General features: G+C 38.3%; 1 protein-coding gene and 1 pseudogene across 1 annotated transcript in view; one reads left to right on the plus strand and one right to left on the minus strand.

Annotated features, from left to right (window-relative positions):
- Positions 1–23689, minus strand: part of SDCCAG8 (SHH signaling and ciliogenesis regulator SDCCAG8) — a 253839-nt gene that overhangs the window by 223452 nt on the left and 6698 nt on the right. The window contains 4 exon segments of the mRNA XM_017847791.1: positions 2976–3101; positions 13513–13626; positions 17221–17303; positions 18029–18181. Coding sequence (XP_017703280.1) covers positions 2976–3101; positions 13513–13626; positions 17221–17303; positions 18029–18181 — 476 coding nt within the window.
- On the plus strand, positions 20120–20953 carry LOC108512525 (rRNA-processing protein FCF1 homolog pseudogene; annotated as a pseudogene).

Below are 23689 nucleotides of genomic sequence, written 5' to 3' on the forward strand. Positions count from 1 at the left end.
ACTTAGGTTACTTAACAGTTGTGTACCTTAATTTATTCCTCTGAAAACAGAGATAATAACACCCGCCTTGTGTGGCTATTGCAAATCTGAAGTAATATAATGTAAATAAAGTGTTTGATGTAGTGCCTGGCACATTATAACTACGTAGTCAACAATAAACGTTAGTTATCACTGCATGTGATGGTTAATACTGACTGTCAACTTAGTTGGATTGAAGGATGCAAAGGATAGATCCTGGGTGTGTCTGTGAGGGTGCTGCCAAAGGAGATTAACATTTGAGTCAGTGGGCTGGGGAAGGCACACCCACCCTTAATCTGGGTGAGCACCATCTAATCAGCTGCCAGCAAATATAAAGCAGGCAGAAAAACGGGAAAAGGCTGGACTGGCCTAGCCTCCCAGCCCACATCTTTCTCCCGTGCTGGATGCTTCCTGTCCTTGTACATCAGACCCCAGGTTCTTCAGCTTTGAGACTCGGACTGGCTTCCCTTGCTCCTCAGCTTGCAGACGGCCTATTGTGGGCCTTTGTGATTGTGTGAGTTAATACTACTTAGTAAACTCCCCTTTATACATATCTATCCTATTAGTTCTGCCCTTTCAGAGAACCCTGACTAATACACCATATAAATGTTTCAATTATCTTTTTTAAAAGGCATTATGAAACACTGAAAATCTATGCTGAAATCAGCAAATTTCAATACAGCAAGGAAGATTTAGCATCAATATTTTAATTGACTCATTACAAAAACCCCATCCCCCTAAAAGAAAGTATTTCTTGACTTTTTTTATATTTAAGATATCCTAAACACTTTTATCCATGTTATAACTTCTGCCACAGCATAATGCACGTGTTGCTGAAATGTCTTGTTTTTTGTTCGTCTTGTTTTTATTGAGGCAAGGTCTCACTCACTGTTGCCCAGGCTGGAGTGCAGTGGCGTGATCAGGGCTCACTGCAGCCTTGACCTCCTGGGATCCTTTGACCTCAGTCTCCAAAGTAGCTGGAACCACAAGTGTGCACCAGCATGCTCGGCTAATTTTTTTATTTTTTATTTTTAGAGAGATGGAGTCTCACTATGTTGCCCAGACTGGTCTGGAACTCTTGGGCTCAAGTGATCCATCCACTCACATGATCATCCTTCCAAACTGCTGAAATTACATGCATAAGATGCTGTATCTGGCCTTGAAATGTTTCAATTCACTTACACAGGTCAAATGTGGGGGTAACAATTCAACAACAACAAATAACAGGAGACTAACATTAAAATAGATATCAAGGTCATCCGGCATATCTGCAGTAATCATTTCAATATCTGCATTACATTTAGCTCACATGAATGTTTAAAAAAACGACAAAACCTCTCTAAAACCTTATGGAAGCTTCCTATGATTCTGACTGTAGCTTTGTTTAGCACATTTTCTTTGCTCATGCTGCATGGCATGTGTGCTCTTACCATCATTTCCTTCCCCTTTTGCATTACTCATTTCTCTTGCCCTCTGATTCACTCGTCTGCCTAATTTCCTTTCTCACTTCACTTCCCTTTCTTCCACTTCTTGGCCATTATATAAATACTGAAGACTATGAATAATTGAATCACTGCTTGCTAAGTGACTACATATTTGGAAGAAAAGCAAATGAATATTTTTAAAATCAGCTACTTCTAAGTATTTTATATATGGTGATATCTTCTTCAAATTGACATTAAAATAATAAGCAACTAAGATGGAATGTTTACCATTAATAATTATATAAATCTTCAGGAAACAGTTATATAGTGAGGAGAAAAGAATTGATCACAAACTTAAATGCAATTGCAGAGAATTAAACTGAAATACTAATTAGCCCACTTCGTTTATCAGAGTTAATACACTCCTATACTTCTCAATAGCAGACTCTAACATATACAACTCCAGGATTAAAAACAAGCTATCAATTCAGGTTAAAAAAAAAAAAAAAAAGACTTCAAAAACGAAAATTAGAGGATATCTCAATAAAACATCAAGACTTTCATGTTTTCTTAACAGCTGATTTACTAATGACGACAAAGTCAAAACCACCAAAGTAAACTGCAAAGTGAAGCTGGAATAGGCAAGCATGAAAACTTCCGCATGGAAAGTTGCATTTGTCTCAAAAAGCAGAAGAAGCTGTGACTATATCTTACAGAAAACAGTTTTAAAAGTTTAAGACAAAAGTACTCTGATAAGTCATAAGAAAGTGGTTTAAGCACTATTTAAAAGTCACCACAATAATTCTCTGTCACAGAATTATAGGGATAATCTGACCCAACGTTCTTCAAACTCTGGGCCACTGACACTAGAATCACTTAGGCAACTTCATAAAAGTTTAGATTCCCAGGAGCCAACCAGACCAAGTGAATCAGACTCACAGGGCCTGGAGTCCAGGAATTTGTATTGAAAACTCCTGGTATACGATAATCTTCTCAAAATAACAATAAAGAAATAAAGGACATATGGGATTAAGCTATATAAAGCCTTCTAAAATTACTTGCTAAGCACCACCCTTCTTAGGGACAATGGGAAGACTAACGTTTTGATTCTCGGACCCTAAGGCCAATGTTCTTTCTGCTATATCATGCTGCTAATTAATTAGACTTACCAGATTTCAGATATTAAGGACAATTTAGAGAAATCCAGCAGAAATCTAAGCTAAGGTTCTGAATGGTTTCTAGACTTAGCAAAGTCCTTCCTGTATAACACATTTCCTGCTTTCAGACTTGCTCTTTCCATATGGTAAGGCAGAAATGGTATGCTCAGGAAACCGTAGCAAATATTACGAGATCATTTCATTTGAGAATTCATTCTACCACAGTGAAATTTGGTATTTGAGGTCTCAAACAAATACCAACATAGTACTTTGGCCACACTTCAAGGAGAAAAACTAAGCAGCTAAGAAGGCGGGACAGAGAGCAGAAGGGAATATTCACACTAAAATAAAATGTATGATTTAAAAGAATGCTCACAGATGCATCCAGAAGTGTTTGTTCCCTTAGTATCTCCTCCTGTCTTTGAGATTTCAGCTCTTGCTGGAGGCTTTCCTTTTCAAGCACAACTGCTTGTATTTTATTTTTCAATCCAGAGAGTTCCTCCTACAATAAGCAACACCAAATACATTAAGCATTATTAAGCTGTGTTTTTACTTGTTGATTAGAGGACCCAGCATGATATAAAGTATGGAAGACTTATGTTCTCCTTTTCCTGAAATATAATTGTATTTACAAAAACAAGACAACCTAAACGTTAGCTAGATACCAAAGAGAAGGCTAAGGTAATGGGCCTGCAGGTGGCATATCACAAAAGTGTGTCGTTTCTGACAATTTCCTTTTCTCCAAGGAATCGAGGCTCAAAGAAAACCCTTAATTAAAAGAGTTATCCAAGAAATTTTAAAGAAGTAGACTCTGAAAAATGAGTTAAGACATATTATTACTAATGATCAAATACCATCAACCTGTTAAAAACTGATGGAAGATTAAATAGAGGGAGGCTTTGAGTCAGAAAGGCATAGACAGGCATGATGATTACCTATGAAATGGTAGCCAGATAGGAGAGAATTATAGTAAAACATTTCATGGAGAATTCTGAAAGAGTATTTCCTTGGCCTCACAGGATGTAATGTAAAGAATTAACAAATCAATAACAATTAAAATTACAGGATGTAACATAAGAAATTACAGGTCAACAATAATTAGAATAGCTATTGAGTGGACCTCAGTCGCTGGAAAAACAATAACATCAATATATCAATCATATAATACTTAACCTAATATTCATTACTAGTGTAATCACAAGCTATCGTACAACATGTGAAAATTCCTCTCAATTATTATTATTTTTAAACCCAAAGCTATAATAAAAAGCTGAAATTAAAAAAATATTGTGGACTTTCAATTTTCAGTCTGGAATGTAATGAGCCTGGAACAGCTCACTCCCATCTTCACAACAGCAAAAACGTTGAACAAACTGGAAATCAACAACTCTTCTTAGATTCATCAGATAATTGAAGTCACAGGGAAAACTGCTGCCCCAAAATTGAAGAGATGGGTGGTTGCTGAGACACAGAATTTACAGGAGGAAATCAGGAACCTCTGGAGGAGGTAGAAAATCTAAACCGTAACTGATGACTTGCTGGAAGCTCAGTGTCAACAAGTTTGAGAGTTAAAAATTCCGGGCTGGGCGCAGTGGCTTATGGCTGTAATCCCAGCACTTTGGGAGGCCAAGGTGGGCGGATTACGAGGTCAGGGGTTCAAGACCAGCCTGGCCAATATGGTGAAATCCCATCTCTACTAAAAATACAAAAATTAGCCAGGTGTGGTAGCACACGCCTGTAGTCCCAGCCACTCGGGAGGCTGAGGTAGGAGAATCGCTTGATCCTGGGAGGCCAAGGTTTCAGTGAGCGGAGATCACGCCACTGCACTCCAGCCTGGGTGACAGAGCGAGACTCTGTCACAAAATAAATAAATAAATAAATTCCAGGAAGACCCAGTCATAGGAGGACTGCCCTGCTTCCCCAATTTTATCTCCAGGACACTACCAGGTTTTCACAGTAAAAACTAGAGAAAATCCCCTTATGCAACCTAAAGGAAAAGAAAAGCAGCCAGTTTGAAATACGCTCGGCACGTTGTGTTCCTTGTAACAGGCCTGACTCAAGGGAAACGGCTTTACCAGAGCCGAACTGACTGGAGGGCTGCTGTCACCCAACCGGCCTAAACAAAGAGGAATCCAGCTCCAGCCCCCTCTTGCATTCAGTGTGGGAGAAGGGGCCTCCGGCTTCCTCTAGCTGTCCTGTCTACCTTAAAGGGCAGGGGAGACTGAGAAGCACTTGTGAATGTCACAGCCCAAGGCAAAGGCTTATTAAAAGACTCAGATCTAGTCATAGGCCTGTTGAACATTTCCCTCTACTCCCACATCTAACGACCACATCACTAGGGCTCCTGTATATTAACAGCGAAATTCAACAGAAAGAACTGCATATCTCAGACTATAATAGGAAGAATTCACTAGGGTAATGAAGAGACAACAGAAGAGACAAGACCAGGACACGGAAGGAAATGTTAGCCTCTGACATGTATAGTGACAGCAAACACAGCCTCGCTTCTAGCCAGATAAACATAAAAGCTCATGCTAAAGGCCTACTTATCTCAGTTCCTTTTACCAAACATGTCATGTCCAGCATTCATCAAACAATTACAAGACATGCTAAAAGACTGAAACACAGTTTGAAAGGATTTAACAAGCATCGGAAACAGTCTCAGATAAGGCAGAGATGTTAAAATTATCAGACCAGGAATTTAAAATAATTATAATTAAGGCCGGGCACGGTGGCTCACGCCTGTAATCCCAAGCACTTTAGGAGGCCAAGGTGGGAGGATCACCTGACCAAGGTGTTCGAGACCAGCCTGACCATCATAGTGAAACCCCACCTCTACTAACAATGCACAAAAAATTAGCCAGGGGTGGTGGTGCAGGCATGTAATCCCAGCTACTTGGGAGGCTGAGGCAGGAGAATCACTTGAACCCAGGAGGCAGAGGTTGCAGCGAGCCGAGATCACGCCACTGCACTTGAGCCTGGGTGACAGAGTACGACTCTGTCTCTAAATAAATAAATAAATAAATAAAATAATTATGGTTACTATGCTAAGGTCTCTAATAGAGAAAATAGACTATATGCAAGAACAGCAGAGTAATATAAGTGAAGAGATGGAAACTCTATGAAAAAGATGAAAAGAAAATGCTCAAAATAAAAAAACTATTAATAGACATGAAGAATGCCTTTGAAATGCTCATCAGTAGATTGGACGTAGCTGAGGAATGCATTAGTAAACTTTAAGAATTGTGAAGAAGAATTTCCAAAAAAGAAATGCAATAAGGAAAAAAACTAAAGACAGAAAAATTATACAAGAACTACAGTACAATTACAAATGGTGTAATAAATACATACATACAACAGGAACACAAAAAAGGAAAGAAAGGAAAAGAAGAAATATTTCAGTCAATAATGACTGAAAAATTTCCTGAATTAATGACAGGCACCAAACCACAGATCTAGGAAGCTCACAGAACACCAAGCAAGATAAATACCCCCACAAAATACAGTGAAGAATATCATATTCATACTGCAGAAAATCAAAGACAAAGAGAAAAATCTTAAAACAAGCCAAAGTAAACAAACAAACAAAACCCAAAAATCAGTCCGGGCGCGGTGGTTCATGCCTGTATTCCCAGCATACAGGGAATGTATGCCTTCGGAGGCCAAGGCAGGCAGATCACATGAGGGTCAGGAGTTCAAGACCAGCCTGGCTAACATGGTGAAACCCTGTCTCTACTAAAAATACAAAAATTAGCCAGGCATGGTGGTGGGCACCTGTAATCCCAGCTATTCAGGAGGCTGAGGCATGAGAATTGCTTGAACTCAGGAGGCCGAGATTGCAGTGAGCCAAGACCTCGCCACTATACTCCAGCCTGTGTGACAGAGCAAGACTCAGTCTCAAATAAATAATAATAATAATAAAACAAAAATCAAACAAATAAAAAAACAAAAACCTTACCTATAAAGAAGGAAGGATAAGAATTACCTGGGAATACTTTTCAGAAGCCATGCAAACAAGAAGAGAATAAAATGAATCTAATATTTAAAGTGTTAAAAAAAAAAAAAACCCCACCAACTTAGAATTCTGGATTCAGCAAGATTAACCTTCAAAAGAGAAAGAAAAATATTTTCTTAGACCAACAAGAATTGATGGAATTTATTGCTAGCATATATGCATCGCAAGAAATGTTAAAAAAAAGTTCTTCAGAAAGGAGAAAAGATGATAAGGTGAGAAACTGCCATCTACATAAAGAAAAAAAGAGTATTAAAGAAGGAGTAAGTGGATAGAAAATATTTTCTTATTAATGTATTTGACAGATGACACTTTGTGTTCAACATCATAATTGCAATAGTGTTTGTAGTAATTGTAGTTTATGGATAACTGAAATTAATGACAGAAATGTTATAAAGGATGAGAGAGGGCTTGGGAATTCTGTCATAAGGAATTTGTACTATTCAAGAAGTGGCACAGGGGTACTTGAAAGTAAAGTTAGTTATAAATATTTACTGCAAACTCCAAGGCAACCAGTAAAGAAAAAAAAAGACGAAGAAGTACAGTTGATCAACTGATATGTTAAGACAAGAAAAAAATGCAATCATACAAAAATTAGCTGGTTGTGGTAGCTCACGCCTGTAGTCCTAGCTACTAGGAAGGCTGAGGCACAAGAATTGATTGAACCCAGGAGGCAGAGGTTGCAGTGGGCCAAGATGGTGTCACTGAACTCCAGTCTGGGCGACTGAGAGAGATTCTGTCTCCAAAAATAAAAAATAAAATGCAATCATGTAAAATGCTTAATCAAAGTTACAGAAGGGACAGGTACAGTGGCTCACACCTGGTAAGTGCAGCACTTTGGAAGGCTAAGGTGGGAAGATCACTTGAGGTCAGGAGTTTGACACCAGCCTGGGCAACGTAGTGAGACTCCATCTCTGCATAAAACATAAAAATTAGCCAGGTATAGTGGCGCAAGTCTGTAGTCCTAGCCACTCGGCAGGGAGGAGGTGGGAGGACTGCTTGAGCCCAAGAGTTCTAGGCTATAGTGAGCTTTGATTACGTCACTGCCTAGGTAACAGGGCAAGGCTCTATCTCTTTAAAAAAAAAAAAAAAAGGCCAGAGAAGACAGAAAAAGAGTGAAAATTTTTTAAAGAAACAAAAAATAAAGACAATGAAAATAATAGTAACAAATATGTTATACATTGATCCAATCATAACAATAATCTCTTTAAATATAATGGTCTGAATATACCAAGTAAAAGATAGAGACTATCAGAGTGGTTAAAAAAAGAACAACAACAAACTATATGTTGTCTACAAGAAGCCTATAATAGCCAGGCAAGGTGGCTCACATCTGTAATCCCATTACTTGTGAGGCTAAGGTTGGAAGATCCCTTGAGCCCAGGAGTTCAAGACCAGCCTGAGCAATATAGTGAGACCCCATTTCTAACCAAAAAAAAAAGAAAAAGAAATAACCTCAAAACAAAAAAAGAAGCCAACTATAAATACAAAGACACAGATAGATTAAAAATAAATGAATGAAAAAACATATGTTAACACTAATCAACAGAAAGTTGGAGTAGCAATATCAATTTTAGACAAAGCAGATTTCAGACCAATGAAAATGATCAGGGATACAGGGGATATAGCGGTATATTACATAATGATAAAGAGGTCAATTCACCAAGAAGACGTAACAAGTCTTAATGCATATGTGCTTAATAAAAGGGTATCAAAATGTATGAGGCAAAGGAAAACAGATGAATCCACTCTTACAGTTGGAAATTTCAACATTCCCTGTCAGAAATGATAAAAATCACAAAGGACACAATTGAAAGGAACACCAGCATCAATCAACTGGATCTAACTGACATTTATAGACTACTTCATTCAAGAACAGCAGTACACACGTTTTCTTCAGGCTCACACAGAACATTCACCCAGGCAGACTACAATGTACAAACCTTCACAAATTTAAAGGAATAGGAAGGTATGCGGTCAGACAACAATGGAATTAAACCAGAAATCAGTAACAGAACGACAGCTGGGAAACTCCCCAAATACCTGACGATGACACAACCCTCTTCTAAATGACACACACGAATCCAAGACGTATCAAAATCCATTTAGAAATATTTTCAACTAAGTAAAAATTAAAATACAACTGATAAAAAGCTATATACTTATTAAAAGGATGCAGCAAAAGGAGTGCAAAAAAATTAGAAAAGAAGAAAGACTTCAAGTAAAGAATCTAAGCTTCTACTTTAGAAGTTGGAAAACCAACAGCAAATTAATTCCAGAGTAAGCAGAAAAGAACATATAGTAAAAATCAGAGAGAAAAAATCAATGAAATTAAAATAGAAAATCATTAGAGAAAACAACAAAATCAAAAGTTGGGTCTTTGAAAAGATGAATAACATTGATAAGACTCTATACAAGTTAACTAAGAAAAAAAAGAGAAAATACCAATTAGATTCTATCATATACTAAGATCAGAAGTGAAAACGGGGCTATCACTACTGATCCCATGAACATTAAAAGGATAATAAAGAAATGTTTAAAAAACAGGTTACAAAGAAATACTATGAACAACTCCATGATCATGAATTTAGTCACCTAGATGAAACGCACCAATTCTTTATAAGACACAATCCATGAAAACTCACAGAGGGAAGAACAGACAATCTGAATAAACCTATATTTATCAAGAAAATTAAATCAACAATTAGCAACCTTTCAAAACAGAAAGCACCAGGTCCAGATAAGTTCACTAGTTAATTGTACCAAATATTTAAGAAAGAAATTATACCAATTATCTATAACATATTTCATAAAATTCAAGAGGAAGTATTTGCTAACTTATTTTATGAGGCCAGCATTAACCTAATACCCGAACCAAGTGAAAACAAGTGGAAAATTACAGATCAATATCTCTAATGAACGTAGATGAAAAAATCCTTAACAAAATACTGGCAAATCAAATCCAACAATGTAAAAAAGAATTAAGAATTATACAACAGGATAAAGTAAGATTTATTCTAATTACACAACATTGGTTCGACATTTGAGGATCAGTTAATGTCACATCAACAATGTAGAGAAGAAAAATCATAATTTTAACCGTAGATGCAGGAAAAGCATTTGACAAAATGCGGCGGCCATCTATGATAAACACAGACGGTCCCTGACTTGCGATGGTTTGACTTATGTTTTTTTGACTTTATTATGCTGCAAAAGCAATATGCATTCAGTAGAAACCATAATTCAAGTTTCAAATTTTGGTATTTTCCCAAGCTAGCAATATGCAGTATAATAATCTCTCATGATGCTGGGCAGCAGCAGTGGCAGAGAGCTGTAGCTCCCAGTTAGCCGTGCAATCACAGGCGTAAACAACCAATATTCTATAGTATATTAAATGCATTTTCAACTTACAATGAGTTTATCAGGACACAATCCCATTGTAAGCCGAGAGGCATCTATACTCTCAGTAACTAGGAATAGAGGGAAACACTCCCAACTTGATAAAGAACATCTACAAATAACCTATAGCTAACATACTTTATGGTAAGAAAGTAGTTTCCCACTAAGATCAAGAACAAGGCAAAGATGGCCCCTCTCACAACCATTCAACATCATTCCAAAAGTCTTAGCTAATGCAATAAGACAATTAAAAAAATAAAATCTGGCTGGGAACATTTGCTAAAGCCTATAATCTCAACACCTTGGGAAGCCCACGCAGGAGGACTGTTTGAGCCCAGGAGTTCAAGACCAGCCTAGGCAACATGATGAGACCTCAACTCTACAAAAAGTAATAATAATAAAACAATAGCCAAGCATGGTGGTGTGCATCTGTGGTCCCAGCCACCAGAGAGGTTGGGGTAGGAGGATCACTTGAGCCCAAGATGTCAAGGCTACAGTGAGCCATGATCATGCCACTGCCCTCCAGCCTGTACAACACAGCAAGACCCTATCTCAAAAAAATTAATTAATAAAAATAAATGAAAAATGTAAAAAACACAAAATCTAAACATATTGGAAAGGAGAAAATAACATTGTCTTTGTTTGCAGATAATATGCTTGTCAATGAGGAAAATCCCAAAGAATCAACAAAAAATGCTGGAACTAATAAGTGACTTATACCAAGGTTGCAGAATACAAGGTCAATATACAAAGTCAATTGTTTTCTTCTATATTAGCAATAAATCATTGGAATTTGAAATTAAATACATAATACCATTTACACTAAAAAATAAAATAGGTGGCTGGGCACAGTTGCTCTTGCCTGTAATCCCAGCACTTTGGGAGGCCGAGGCGGGTGGATCATGAGGTCAGGAGTTCGAGACCAACCTGGCCAACATAGTGAAACCCCATCTCTACTAAAAATACAAAAATTAGCCAGGTGTGGTGGCACATGCCTGTAGTCCCACCTACTTGGGAGGCTGAGGCAGAAGAATTGTTTGAACCCGGGAGGCAGAGGTTGTAGTGAGCCAAGACTGCACCATTGCACTCCAGCCTGGGTGACAGAGCAAGACTGTGTCTCAAAAATAAAATAAAATAAAATAGGTATAAATGTCACAAAATTTGTAGAAGATCTATTTGAGGAAAACCACAACACTGATTAAAGTAATCAAAGAAGATCTAAGTAAATAGAGATATTCCATGTTCATGGATAGGAATATTCAATAGTATCAAAATGCCAGTGATTCCCAACTTGATCAATAGATCCAACACAATTCCAATCCAAATCCTATTTTGTGGATATCAACAAACTGATTCTAAAGTTTACCGGGAGACACAAAAGTCCGGGAATACTCATTAAAATATTGAAGGAGAACAAAATTGGAGTCCGGATATTACCCAACTTCAAGACTTAATATAAAGCTACAGTAATCAAGATAGAGTGATACTGGCAAAAGAATTGACAAGTAAATCAATGGAACAGGATAGCCCAGAAATAGACCCCAAAATATGGACAACTGTCCTTCAAACATGATCTAAATGTAAAATAAACAATTATAAAATACCTAGAAGAAGAAAGGAGAAAATATAGTGAACTTGGATTTGGTAACAAATTTTTAAATGCAAAGTTAAAAGTACAATCTATGAAAGAAAAAATTGGTAAGTTAAACTTCATTAAAATTAAAAATTTCTGCTCATTGAAAGACACTGTTAAGAGAAGTAAACACCAAGTCAAAGACTGGGAAAAAATACTTGAAAAAGACATACCTGATGAAGGATTGGCATCCAAAATACAGTAAGAATTGTTAAAACTCAACAATAAGAAAACGAACAACCTGATTTTAAAAATGGGTGAACGACCTGAACAGACACCTCACTCAAAGATGTGATATAGGTGGAATATAGGCACATGAAAAGACGCTCAGCGTCATTTGTGATCAGGAAATTGAAACTAAAACAGCAATGAGGTTCCACTACACATCTATTAGAACAGTTAAACTGTAAAACACTGACAACACCAAATGCTAATGAGGATATGGAGAACAATGAGAACTCTTGGACACAGGAAGGGGAACATCACACACTGGGGCCTGCTGTGGGGTGGGGGGAGGGGGGACAGATAGCATTAGGAGATATACCTAATGTAAATGATGAGTTAATGGGTGCAGCACGCCAACATGGCACATGTATACATATGGAAAAAACCTGCACGTTGTGCACATGTACCCTACAGCATAAAGTATAATTTTAAAAATTGAAAAAAAAAAAAAGACCGGTTCAAGATCTCTCACTCCCATAAAAACATTCCCAAAGACATTAGCTTTTCCTAACTTTCTTCTCTTATTATAATTATACCTTATACCAAGAAGTAAAGGCCTATACTATATTCTCTAATGTGCTGCTTATGGTGTTAATAGGGAATAGTTCCGTCTTCTCAAGTAGATGGTAAATACATTCTGCTTTATATCTTTCAAGTTTTATCCACAACATCTTAGGGATTAATAGAGCCTTGTTAATGAAATAGTTCCTAGGATATTATTTCAGCTTTACTGGTAATCCAAGACCACCTGTATATTAATGACTGTGTCCTCCAAGAACAAACAGGAAATTACATGTTAAGATCAGAAACTCCCTGGTAAAATCAGGACAGTGAAACATCTAAAGCCCCCTTAAGTTACACACTGGCCTTGCATCATCTTAAAATGTCAACAATATAATATATAATATCATATACTATATATAAAAACATGATACAAGAGATATCAGTAATTCCTATAAAAATATCATACAATCTAATACACTAAAACTAGAAAGAAAGAAAGAGGGAGGGAGAGAAAGAAACAGAAAGAAAAGAAGTAAAATACGACATACTTTGGGGAGATGAAAAGGCTCTATTAGCATTAATGACATTAGTAAACTGCACACAGTTGAGCATATAACCCTCTAGTGTCACAAGCTATATATGATGTGCTTGGTTTCTTGATCACTACTGTCAGTACCCTATGAACCATTCTCATTCAAAGTCAAAGTAAGAGCCTTAATACTGACAGTGGAGAAGAACTGGTCTTGCCAGTTTAGAATCCTTGATTGTTGTACCCCTGCCCCAATAGGTTGACAAGTGTGGGAGAATGATTGCTATTTGTATTCCAAAGCATTTGCCATTTGCTGGGTTACAGCAAGTGGGGTGAGAAGGAAAACTTCTGAAATATGAGAGCATATTATGAAATCATTAGACATAGTAATGAACTACTGGGAAATCAAGCAATCAGAAATGGTACGGTCAAGAGCATCATTCCCAAGTCTGACAAGTTCCTGTGACACATCAGTCTCTCAATCATGTAAGAATAGCAATTGTCAATGCATTGCTACAAACATGAAGATTTCTAGCAGCAAATTCGTATACAATATATAGTTAATATAAGCTTTAATTTATTTAGTTTTAAATTCTTAATGAGAAACTTACCTTGCAGAACTTAACTTCTGCCTCTAAATGATGAATATATTGAGACTGGTCATTAATAATAGGAACAAGGTTGTGCATAGTAGGCATATTGGTTTCCTCATGTTCCAATGACCTCTATGACAAAAATAAATAAATAAATAAATAAATAATTTTTAAAAAGCCAAATTAAGCATGTTTGGATTTAGCAAAGAATCAGTTGTTACCTTCTCCATACTCAGTTGTGCACTGATGTGATATAAACATATAATTGATCACAATGTAGCTTACAGTCTTGATATAGTTTGGATCCTTATCCCCGAAATGCAGCCCCCAGCATCGGAGGTGGGGCCTGGTGGGAGGTGTTTAGGTCATGATGAATGGATGAATACCTCAGTGCTGGTGCTATCCTCATGATAATGAGTTCTTGCTCTGAGTTTTGGTGAGATCTGGTTGTTTAAAAGAATGTGACACCTCTCCTCACTTCTTGCTCTGGCTCTCACCACATGAAATGCCTGTTCCCCTTCCACCTTCCACCATGACTGAAAGTTTCCTGAGGCCCTCATCAGAATAAGATGCCAGTCCCACACTTCCCATACAGCCTGCAGAGCCCTGCTCCCCTTCCACCTTCCACCACGGCTGAAAGTCTCCTGAGGCCCTTACCAGAATGAGATGCCAGTCCCACACTTCCCATACAGCCTGCAGAATCCTGAGGCCCTCACCAGAATGAGATGCCAGTTCCACACTCCCTATACAGCCTGCAGAACCATGAGCTGATTAAACCTCTTTTTCAAATAAATGACCCAGCTTCAGGTATTTATTTATAGCAACACGAGAATGGACTAACACAAATACTTGCTTCTCTATCCTATAAATTCCACAAATACACAAGATTCATGGACATGAATATCATTTTGTTTTTTAAGATGGATGGTGAAAGTGGTTATAAAAAGCACATATAGTGAATAGAAAAATGCTGGGGTAGCAGTAGTATAACTGGCTTAGAATGAACTATTTTAACAAATTGGAAAAACAACATTCCATTCAGTAATGCTGAGATACAAGGGACAACTCTCTCCAAGAAACTGCCATGGAAGAGGATTTGCTAGCTAAAACTGCAGCAGCTCCGTGAGGGAGAGATTCTTTAGGAACTGTTTGATGCCAAGCCTGTGTCAATGCGATAAAATTCCATCTCAAAAAGGATACATTAGCAAAACATAGTTTTTGATTTTTGACTCTAGTATGGAAGGCAATTCAAGCGTATGCTGTTCTGGAGCATAGAACCTCCAAGAGTAGAGCCCTAAAGTAGTTTTACTACTTTTTTCATTGAGGGGTCCAACGAAGAGATTTCAAAAAAACACTAATGTTATTTTAGCTCTGTAGCATTCCTGGAACTTACTGTTAATGTATATCTTACCTTATCTTAAAGTGACTGTGATATAGTTTGTAAAATCATATACACATCACATGATTTTTTTTAAAAGGATGAGGAAATCAGGAAAAGGGAAAACAAGGGTCACCCAGTTAAACAAACCCAGAGGAAAGCTTGAAATGAGACACAGTGTCTCTTTCTCAGCACAGCAGAAATTTTAAATGACAACCAAGCACGAGCTACCATGGCAGAATAAAATTAAACAGAGCTCTGCTTTTTGGTGTATTGAAGATATTTAAAAACCAAAGTAACTCTAATTAAATGAATTATCTGTCATGAGTAGAAATCAAACAGTCAGAATCATCCTCCATTAATAGAAATAGGTTCAGAAGGTAGGCAAATATAAATTACTACTATGAGTATACAGGAGGAAGTCAATGTGAAAATAAAAGCTCAAGCTAATATTGTATGAAAAATGTTCACATGAAATCATTTGTGTCTCCTTTGAAGGGCTTTAGTTTGGATATCTACATTTTAAGACAGTAAGTAATAACTTCTTTTCCATCTCAACAGTGCCTCAGTTTTACTCTCAATATATGCATGTATTTCTAATATGTTATACTGGCTATGAAAGTGCATCCTAAAAGCTAATTATTACTATTACGGTTTATAATTATTACATGTAGACTGTATACATTTAGAGTCTAAGTTCCATTCTTTTACACAGCTCCATATAAATAGACTTGGATATTTTAAAGTGTACTCTGTATGTACTAAACTGATTCTCTTAATGAAGGTCTTCCTGCCTGTCTGGATTCAATAAGCTCCATAATATCACTTGCTCAGGCTTTAAAAAACGAATAAGCATGTCTGAGCATTCAACAGAAAAAGCAACTGCATCTAGGTAGACTTAAAAGCATTCCACCAGTGTGTACTTAAGAGCATGCTAGAAACCAGATGTCAATAGTAATAAATTCATTAAATAATGAGATGTTTTATTAAGATTATAAAATCTATATCTATAAATATTGAATATGCATATGAAGTACATTTCTCTAAAGTGGGAATTAAGCTTAAAAGTTTGTGTCAGCCTGGAATGAAGTGTTCGTATGGGAGTGATATTCTGACATTTCAGTGGTGAAGAAAAGAAAGTGACATGTCTCCATACTTTTCAGCATATAGGCATTGCACTGAACTATAAAACACATTGAAAATGTGAGGGTGCTGCTATGACATGTTATGTTTGTATAACACTTCCTAGGTTTCTAAAGAATTTTAAGTATGTAATCTTATCTTGTTATTCCAAAAACTCCATGAGACAGGCACAATATCCTAGAGAGTATGTGATAGACCTTAGATAGAATTAAGCCCTTGACTATTATTTTGGCCACTTAAATCTGGTCCAGGGTTCTTTCACTCACATCTATCTCAGCCTTTGGCATATAAAATGCTTTAATCAGGAATAATATATTCTGTCAAAGCAATAAAAAAACAGCCTCAGAAGAAATACAGCACCACTTCTTATATATCATACAATTTTATAACCATATATCTTAACATATAGAAGAATATTACATATTAAAACGTATTATTTTGAGGCTGGGTGCAGTGGCTCATGCCTGTAATCCCAGCACTTTGGAAGGCCGAGGCAGGAGGATTACCTGAGGTTCAGAGTTTGAGACCAGCCTAGCTAATATGGTGAAACCCCATCTCTACTAAAAACACAAAAAATTAGCCTGGTGTGGTAGTGCACATCTGTAATCCCAACTACTAGGGAGGCTGAGGCAGGAGAATCGCTTGAAGCGGGGAGGCAGAGGTTGTAGTGAGCCAAGATCATGCCACTGTACTCCAGCCTGAGTGACAGAATAAGACTCCATCTCAAAAAATTAACTAATTAAAAACAAAATGTATTATTTTGACATTCAAAATTTTAAAATATTACAAAGGTGGGCTACAATTATAATTAAGTAACTTCTAAAAATGATGGATGATAGATATGGCCCTCTAAAAAAGAAATTACTAAAATCATTACTTTATCTTTTACATATATTCTCCTTCCAAATATATAATTATATATTGTATATTTTATTACATATTTTGCTAACAGTTGAAAAATAAATTCTCCAAACTATTCCCTTGCTCCCATTTTCCAAGTGAACAATAAATTAAAAACATCAAGATTCCCTCTGCCATGGAAATCTATTTTTTCAGTCAAAATCATTAGAGGGAAGAGAATTACTTTTAATGATTTTCACTATTAGCATGCCATGCTTAAATTTTTTCTGCAACATGTACTACAAAATGACACAGTACAGTAAAACATAGGAATGCTTTGTCAAGTTGGAAAAGTTGATACTTACCAAAGGGGACATTTTTCTTCTCGATGGAGATACTTCACTTTCCTTATCTGCTTGTCGGCGCAACAAATCTTTGAGCTGATTAACTATAGAGCAAAAGCAGAGGGTTTATTAACCTTATTTGAGATCCATGGTTTCTTACCACCCATCCATCTTTCCAACTAATAAAAATTGCTGAGATATACATTATGCATCAAGAATTATGCTATTAACTGGGGATACAAAGACCAACATCAGAAAAAAAAAAAAAAGAATTTCTACCCCTTAAGTGCTAAGAATCTAGCAAGGAAGAGAGAGACACTGATATAAAATAAGTTTGTATGTAGACCTAGAGCTGTGCACAGTGCTACAAGAAGAGGAAGCACCTAACTGTGCTTGTTTTCACAGAGGAGATAACACTGCAAGGATGAACAGGAAGGAGTTCACCAAGCAGAAAAGGATAAGAAAAATTCCAGTTAGAAGGCACTGCACATGTCAAAGCATAAAAGCATAGTGAGGAGGTCATTATAACTAGAATATGAGTTGTGAGATGGATGATTAGCATGAGAAGTATACAAAGATGAGCTGAAGAGGCAGGTTGGAGCTATCTTAGGAAAACACTGTTATTTTGTAACTAAGAATTTCGGACTTTAGCCTATAGGCATTGGGAAGTCAAAGGAAAAAAAGATAAAGCAAGGGAATTAAATTATCTGATTTGTGTTTCAGGAATAACATCATAGCAGCAGAACGAAGAATGAAAGGACCTATTATTCTACGGAGTTTAAAAAATTCACTGTGCATCGTTCAGGCTAGGACTGACTTTCATACTCACCAGCATGGCTCTGTTGTAATTCGGGCCAGGCTGTCCTGGCATCCTCATTTCCCACACTGGTGCTAAAAGAAAGATTTGGTGCATCTTCTCCAATAGTGACATCACCTTCTTTCAGGGCACATTTCAGTTGGTGAATGCTTCTACTGGCACGTTCTGCAAGAAAAACCTGATGAAAGTTAGGACCAATGAAATCTGGGTGACCAAACGGACACTTGCTCAAGAAGGCAGTTTTTAAAGGTGAAATCATTATTTCTCATACTTTATGGAAAAAACGCAGAGTTCTGTTTCTAGCTTGCTGAGGGATGTGCCAGAGATGGTGAGAGAAGATTAACTTCATGGTGTAGAGGTAGGACTTGATGATCTCTAAGGTCCCTATCACTGTAGCAGTTGATTTCACTACATATAGCACCACCAGCAAGGAGTATGAAATGACAGAACTCTTCCCACCAGCTCCCATTAAACAATAACTTGCTAAGGGAAGTGCTCTCCTTCCCCTCACGCCTGACTTCTCTACCAACCTGGAGACAGAGGAGGACGGGAGGAGCAGTGGGGAGGTGGGAAGAGCCAGCAAGAGGGACTGCATCACACCCAGTTCCAACCTAGGGAAGCCTCATTGTCCCTGGGGACAGGAAATCCCTCCCCCACCAAGAGACATCCGCATGTCTGGCTTGGTCTTGATCAAAATTTGCATAGCTGAGGTGCTTATAGTTGCAGCCCAGGTAGTACAGCTCTTCCTATATACTGCTGGCTAACCACACCTCACAGATTCTTGGTTAGTACAATTGACCACCCCCAGAACACACAAAACTGTCTAAAATGAAGCATTTTTAACGTATATTACTGTGATAGTTCATCTCTAAAAATAGCCTCCAAGGGGTTGCAGTGAGCCAAGATCACACCACTGCACTCCAGCCTGGCAACAGAGTGAGACTCTGTTTCAAAAAAAAAAACAAAAAAAACAAAAAAAACAAAAAAAAAACAGCCTCCAAGGAACCCAGCCCCATTCCCTTGTTGTCTTCTAATCTGAAACTGACGGGGCCTGTAATCTGCATTAACCAATAGAATGCAATAAAAGTCACACCATGTCAGACCCAAGCCTCGTCTTTAAAAGGACTGGCAGCTCCTGCTTCCTCTTGGAATGTTTGCTTTTGGGAGCCCTAAGCCGCTATGTAAGATACCTGGCTACCCTGCTGGAGAGACCTGCGAAGAGCATACGTGGAGAGGAAACGAGAGGCCCTAAGACCCCATGAAGAAAGAGAAAAGCCCTCCCCGCACGCACCCCGCTGCCCCCACTCCGACAGCCCAGTCCTCCGGAGGACTCTAGCACCAGAGGCCCTCTAACTGCAATGGCATGAAAGAGACCTGATTCATTACCAACCATGTATGAAAATATATCCATAAACATCTATTCTGTAGGACCTTGGAAAATAGTTTCCATTTTCTCCAAGTGCATTGATTTCAAAGTTTGGAACAGAAACAAAAGCAATGTTAGTCCTTAATAGAAAAAAAAAATCTCCATGTTACACAATATCTAATACAGCTTCTTTACTTACAGCAACTCATTTTCTACTTTGATAAAAGAAAACAGGTATCTCAGGTCAGGGTTCGACAATGAAATTCTGTTACTCAACTACACAAGAGACACAGTTAATTTATCACCACATTTTTCTCCATACCAATCCTGTGTCCACACAGATCTTTCTTTGAAATGAATTTGGTGCTGATTACTAATGAAGACTGGCCTCCTCTGACTCATCATGAGTTTAAGGAAGTTCAGATAAGACACATTGCTGGTTTTGGGAATATATGAAACCGTGACAGTTTTACAATAACTTAGTATTAGAAAATAGAGTAGAAAAGAGATTTGGTCATGGAAAAGGAAAATCAAGTGTTACATGATAAGCAATTCAGTTCATGTAGCTTCAGATTTATGCCCTTAAATCCACGAATAAAACACTTACCTTTTTTGAATCTATTAGAAAGGACAGAGACAGTTTGACTGACATAAAAATGTATTGCAGGTAAAAGTATTGCGCCGTTGGTGATTACGGAAGAAACAGGAGTGTGGCATGACCATGAGGAAGCAAAAAAACAAGGAACTATGCAACCATGAAGCGAATGCTTAGTCTCAGAGATCAGAGGCTTAAAGAAAAGGACAGAGTAAAACCTAAAGAGACAGAAAAGAAGGATCCCAGCGCGTTAAAGGAAAGAGAAGTTCCCCAACACCCTTCCTGCTTATTTTTCCAATATAATACACAGCTGGGCCCCCCTTACCACATCCTCGTTGATACCAACTTTATCAACTTTTCCATAAAAGTCAAATTGGACTTAGTGCAGTCAATGATGGACTGTCTGTATGCCAAGTGTACCCCTTGGATAACTGATTGTGTAATGGCTGAAACTGAGAAATTGGGGCAGAAGTATCGAGTGGCTCTAAGGATCGTCAAGGATCCAAGATTTGAACGATTACCACGAACACACAAAGGAACCTATGCACATGACTGCCTAGTTCAGAGAGTAACTCAGCCTAAGTGTGTAAGTGTTACATTGTGCCCACAGTTCACCAGGACTTTTTTTTTTTTTTCTTGAGAGGGAGTTTCACTCTTGCTGCCCAGGCTGGAGTGCAGTGGTACAATCTCCGCTCACCACAACCTCCACCTCTCAGGTTCAAGCGATTCTCCTGCCTCAGTCTCCCGAGTACCTGGGAGTACAGGCACCTGTCATCACACCCGGCTAATTTTGCATTTTTTTGGTAGAGACGGGGTTTCTCCATGTTGGTCAGGCTGGTCTCAAACTCCCAACCTCAGGTGATCCGCCCGTCTCAGCCTCCAAAAGTGTTGGAATTACAGGCATAAGCCACCGCGCCCGGTGACCGGGACCTTAAAAAGAAGAATCCATAAGATTCCTGGAATTCCTATTATGCATATTTCCTTTCTTTTTTTTTTTTTTTTTTTGAGACGGAGTCTTGCTGTTGTCCCCAGGCTGGAGTGATCTTGGCTCACTGTAACCTCCGCCTCCCAGGTTCAAGCAATTTTCCTGCTTTAGCCTCCCGAGTAGCTGGGATCACAGGCACATGCCACCACACCCAGCTAATTTTTGTATTTTTAGCAGAGACGGGGTTTCATAGTATTGGCCATGCTGGCCTTGTACTCCTGACCTCAGGTTATCCACCCACCCTGACCTCCCAAAGTGCTGGGATTACAAGAGTGAGCCACTGTGCCCAGTCTAGGGCAGCATTTTAAGAGCACTTTTCATCCTTTTTCTAATATTCTTGTTTAATCTTTTAGAATTTATAACATTCAAAGACTACATGTTAAATTGTACTATGAACACAATATTATGTGAAATAATGAGCTATTGAATTCAACAACTATCCCAAAGAAAAGGTTTGTTTGTTGGCAACTACTGACTTCAGAGTTACCAGAGACAGAGAGGAAAAGCAGGAATTTGCAAGAACTGTGCCCTAAAACTAAAACTACAGAGTTGACATTTTAAAGTCATTTCAACGCTACATTTCAAAATATGCTAAGTGCTTTTCAAATATATAACAAAGCAACATAATTATATACTGTAACAGATAAACCCAGTTAATCTGAAGAAGAATAACACTCAGATGATTCAGGACAGATGAAAATCCCATGGCTCTTCAACTGGAGCCACTGCAACTGAAGCCTCCATAACCCTTACTAAGAGCACTACTCCCTAGATGCAGTTATCTGCTCCGTACATTTAAGGAAACCAGATTAGACAGAAGGTTCCAGTTATCATTTGCTATCCAATTGCTAATGGGACACAGTTTTATCTGTTTCTAACCAAGAGAGAGAACACGCTCATTTCCTCTTCTCTCCTGAGAGGAGAGTAAGGGTATTTCATGACGAATGCATCCTGATTTCTTTTCCCCAGCACCAACCAGGAACTGACTATAAACTTAACTATGACTACAGACACAAACAGGACCCCTGAGTCCTACAGATCACATGAATGTAAGTGCAAGTAAATAATATTACTAATGCACTATCCAAACATCAATCAGTACAATGAGCACTTAAACGGTACCTGAGCTAATGGCTGCTGGCTAATTTCAGTCTGTCTTGTCCATTTTCTTTTTTTTTTCAACAGGAGTTTCACTTTTGTTGCCCAGGCTGGAGTGCAATGGCGCAATCTCGGCTCACTGCAACCTCTGCCTCCCAGGTTCAAGGGATTCTCCTGCCTCGGACTCCCGAGTAGCTGGGATTATAGGCATGCACCACCACACCCGGGTAGTTTTGTATTTTTGGTAGAGACAGGGTTTCTCCATGTTGGTCAGGCTGGCCTCAAACTCCTGACCTCAGGTGATCCGTCAGCCTCAGCCTCCCAAAGTGCTGGGATTACAGACGTGAGCCACCTTGCCTGGCCTGTCTTGTCCATTTTCTTAGTAGAGTTTCCCTATTTCCTATGTTCTAACTCTTAGTTCACTATTGGGCCTCTCTTCATCAAGATGTTTTTGAACAAAATGCAAGTACATCTCAGTCTCGGAAGAATCACCACTTATATACACACTGTGAATTATTAATTTCTTCATTCTCCATCTGTCCTGGCGGATGTGAAAGAGAATTGCCCTGGTGACAGGGAGGGGGACCACTCCCTGCAAAGCGCCCAGCTGTCTCTGAGAAAATATGCAATGAACTATTCCTCCCTAGGCCGAGACACGAGATGCACTGCAGCTCCCAGTACAAGCTTAGATTAGGGCAGACACGCAGAAAAATGAAACCACAGTGAGATAAGAAATACATATGTCTGTCCACACTTGACTGGGCCTCAGCCTAGTTCAGAAGACTGCCGTCACTGTTTATGAAGGAACCAACAGGTAGCACTACCAAGATACAAACAGCAGAAGCGAAAAATCAGACAAAGCCAGCTTTGTGAAAGGCAATTACAATTGTGAAAGAGATTACAAGTACTATGTAGAATTTTTTTTGTTTAAATCTCAAAGAAAATACTATCCTAAGATTCTGATAACTGAAAATATGCTAAAGTGGTTGGCGCCAGGAGTAAAAGATAATCGGATAAAGAATGTAAACATCTTAAGAAAGCAACATCTGGAAGATCATTAAAGATATATGCGTGGTGGCAAATCCAGGAGATTGGCTATATGCATTCTGAGGGATACACCTGGTATTTCTTTGGCACCAACGGGGAGGACTGATGCACCTGTCACTTTCCACTGATAAAAGAAGTAAACCTAGCCAGACTGGCAAAGAACATAGGCAAAATCACCAGCAAATACAATCTGTATATCCTTACTTGTAATTACTGTAAAGTAGGATTCTTGCAGAGCAAGGTCTACGAGCAAAACCTGTACTTCTAGATCATGATTTCTCAACCTCAGCATTATTGACATTTTGGACCTGATAATTCTCCGTTGGAAGGGGCTGTGTTGTGCCAGTTTAATAGCATCCCTGGCTTCTGCCTACTAGAGGCCAGCAGCACTCATCTCCACCCCCAATTGTGACAATAAAAAAAAAAAAATCAATAAAACGAGATCAATTAAACAAGACACTTTTCAAGTCAATGAAACAAGATCAATAAAACAAGAGTTTTCAGTGTTGAGGGGAGACTTGCTATCACACTGACCACTACTACATTGTAAGTATTGCCGCCTCTTGATGGAAAATGAGCATG

This window comes from Rhinopithecus bieti, unplaced genomic scaffold, assembly GCF_001698545.2.
Source record: "Rhinopithecus bieti isolate Rb0 unplaced genomic scaffold, ASM169854v2 scaffold_28016, whole genome shotgun sequence".
In the NCBI taxonomy this organism is placed as follows: domain Eukaryota; kingdom Metazoa; phylum Chordata; class Mammalia; order Primates; family Cercopithecidae; genus Rhinopithecus; species Rhinopithecus bieti.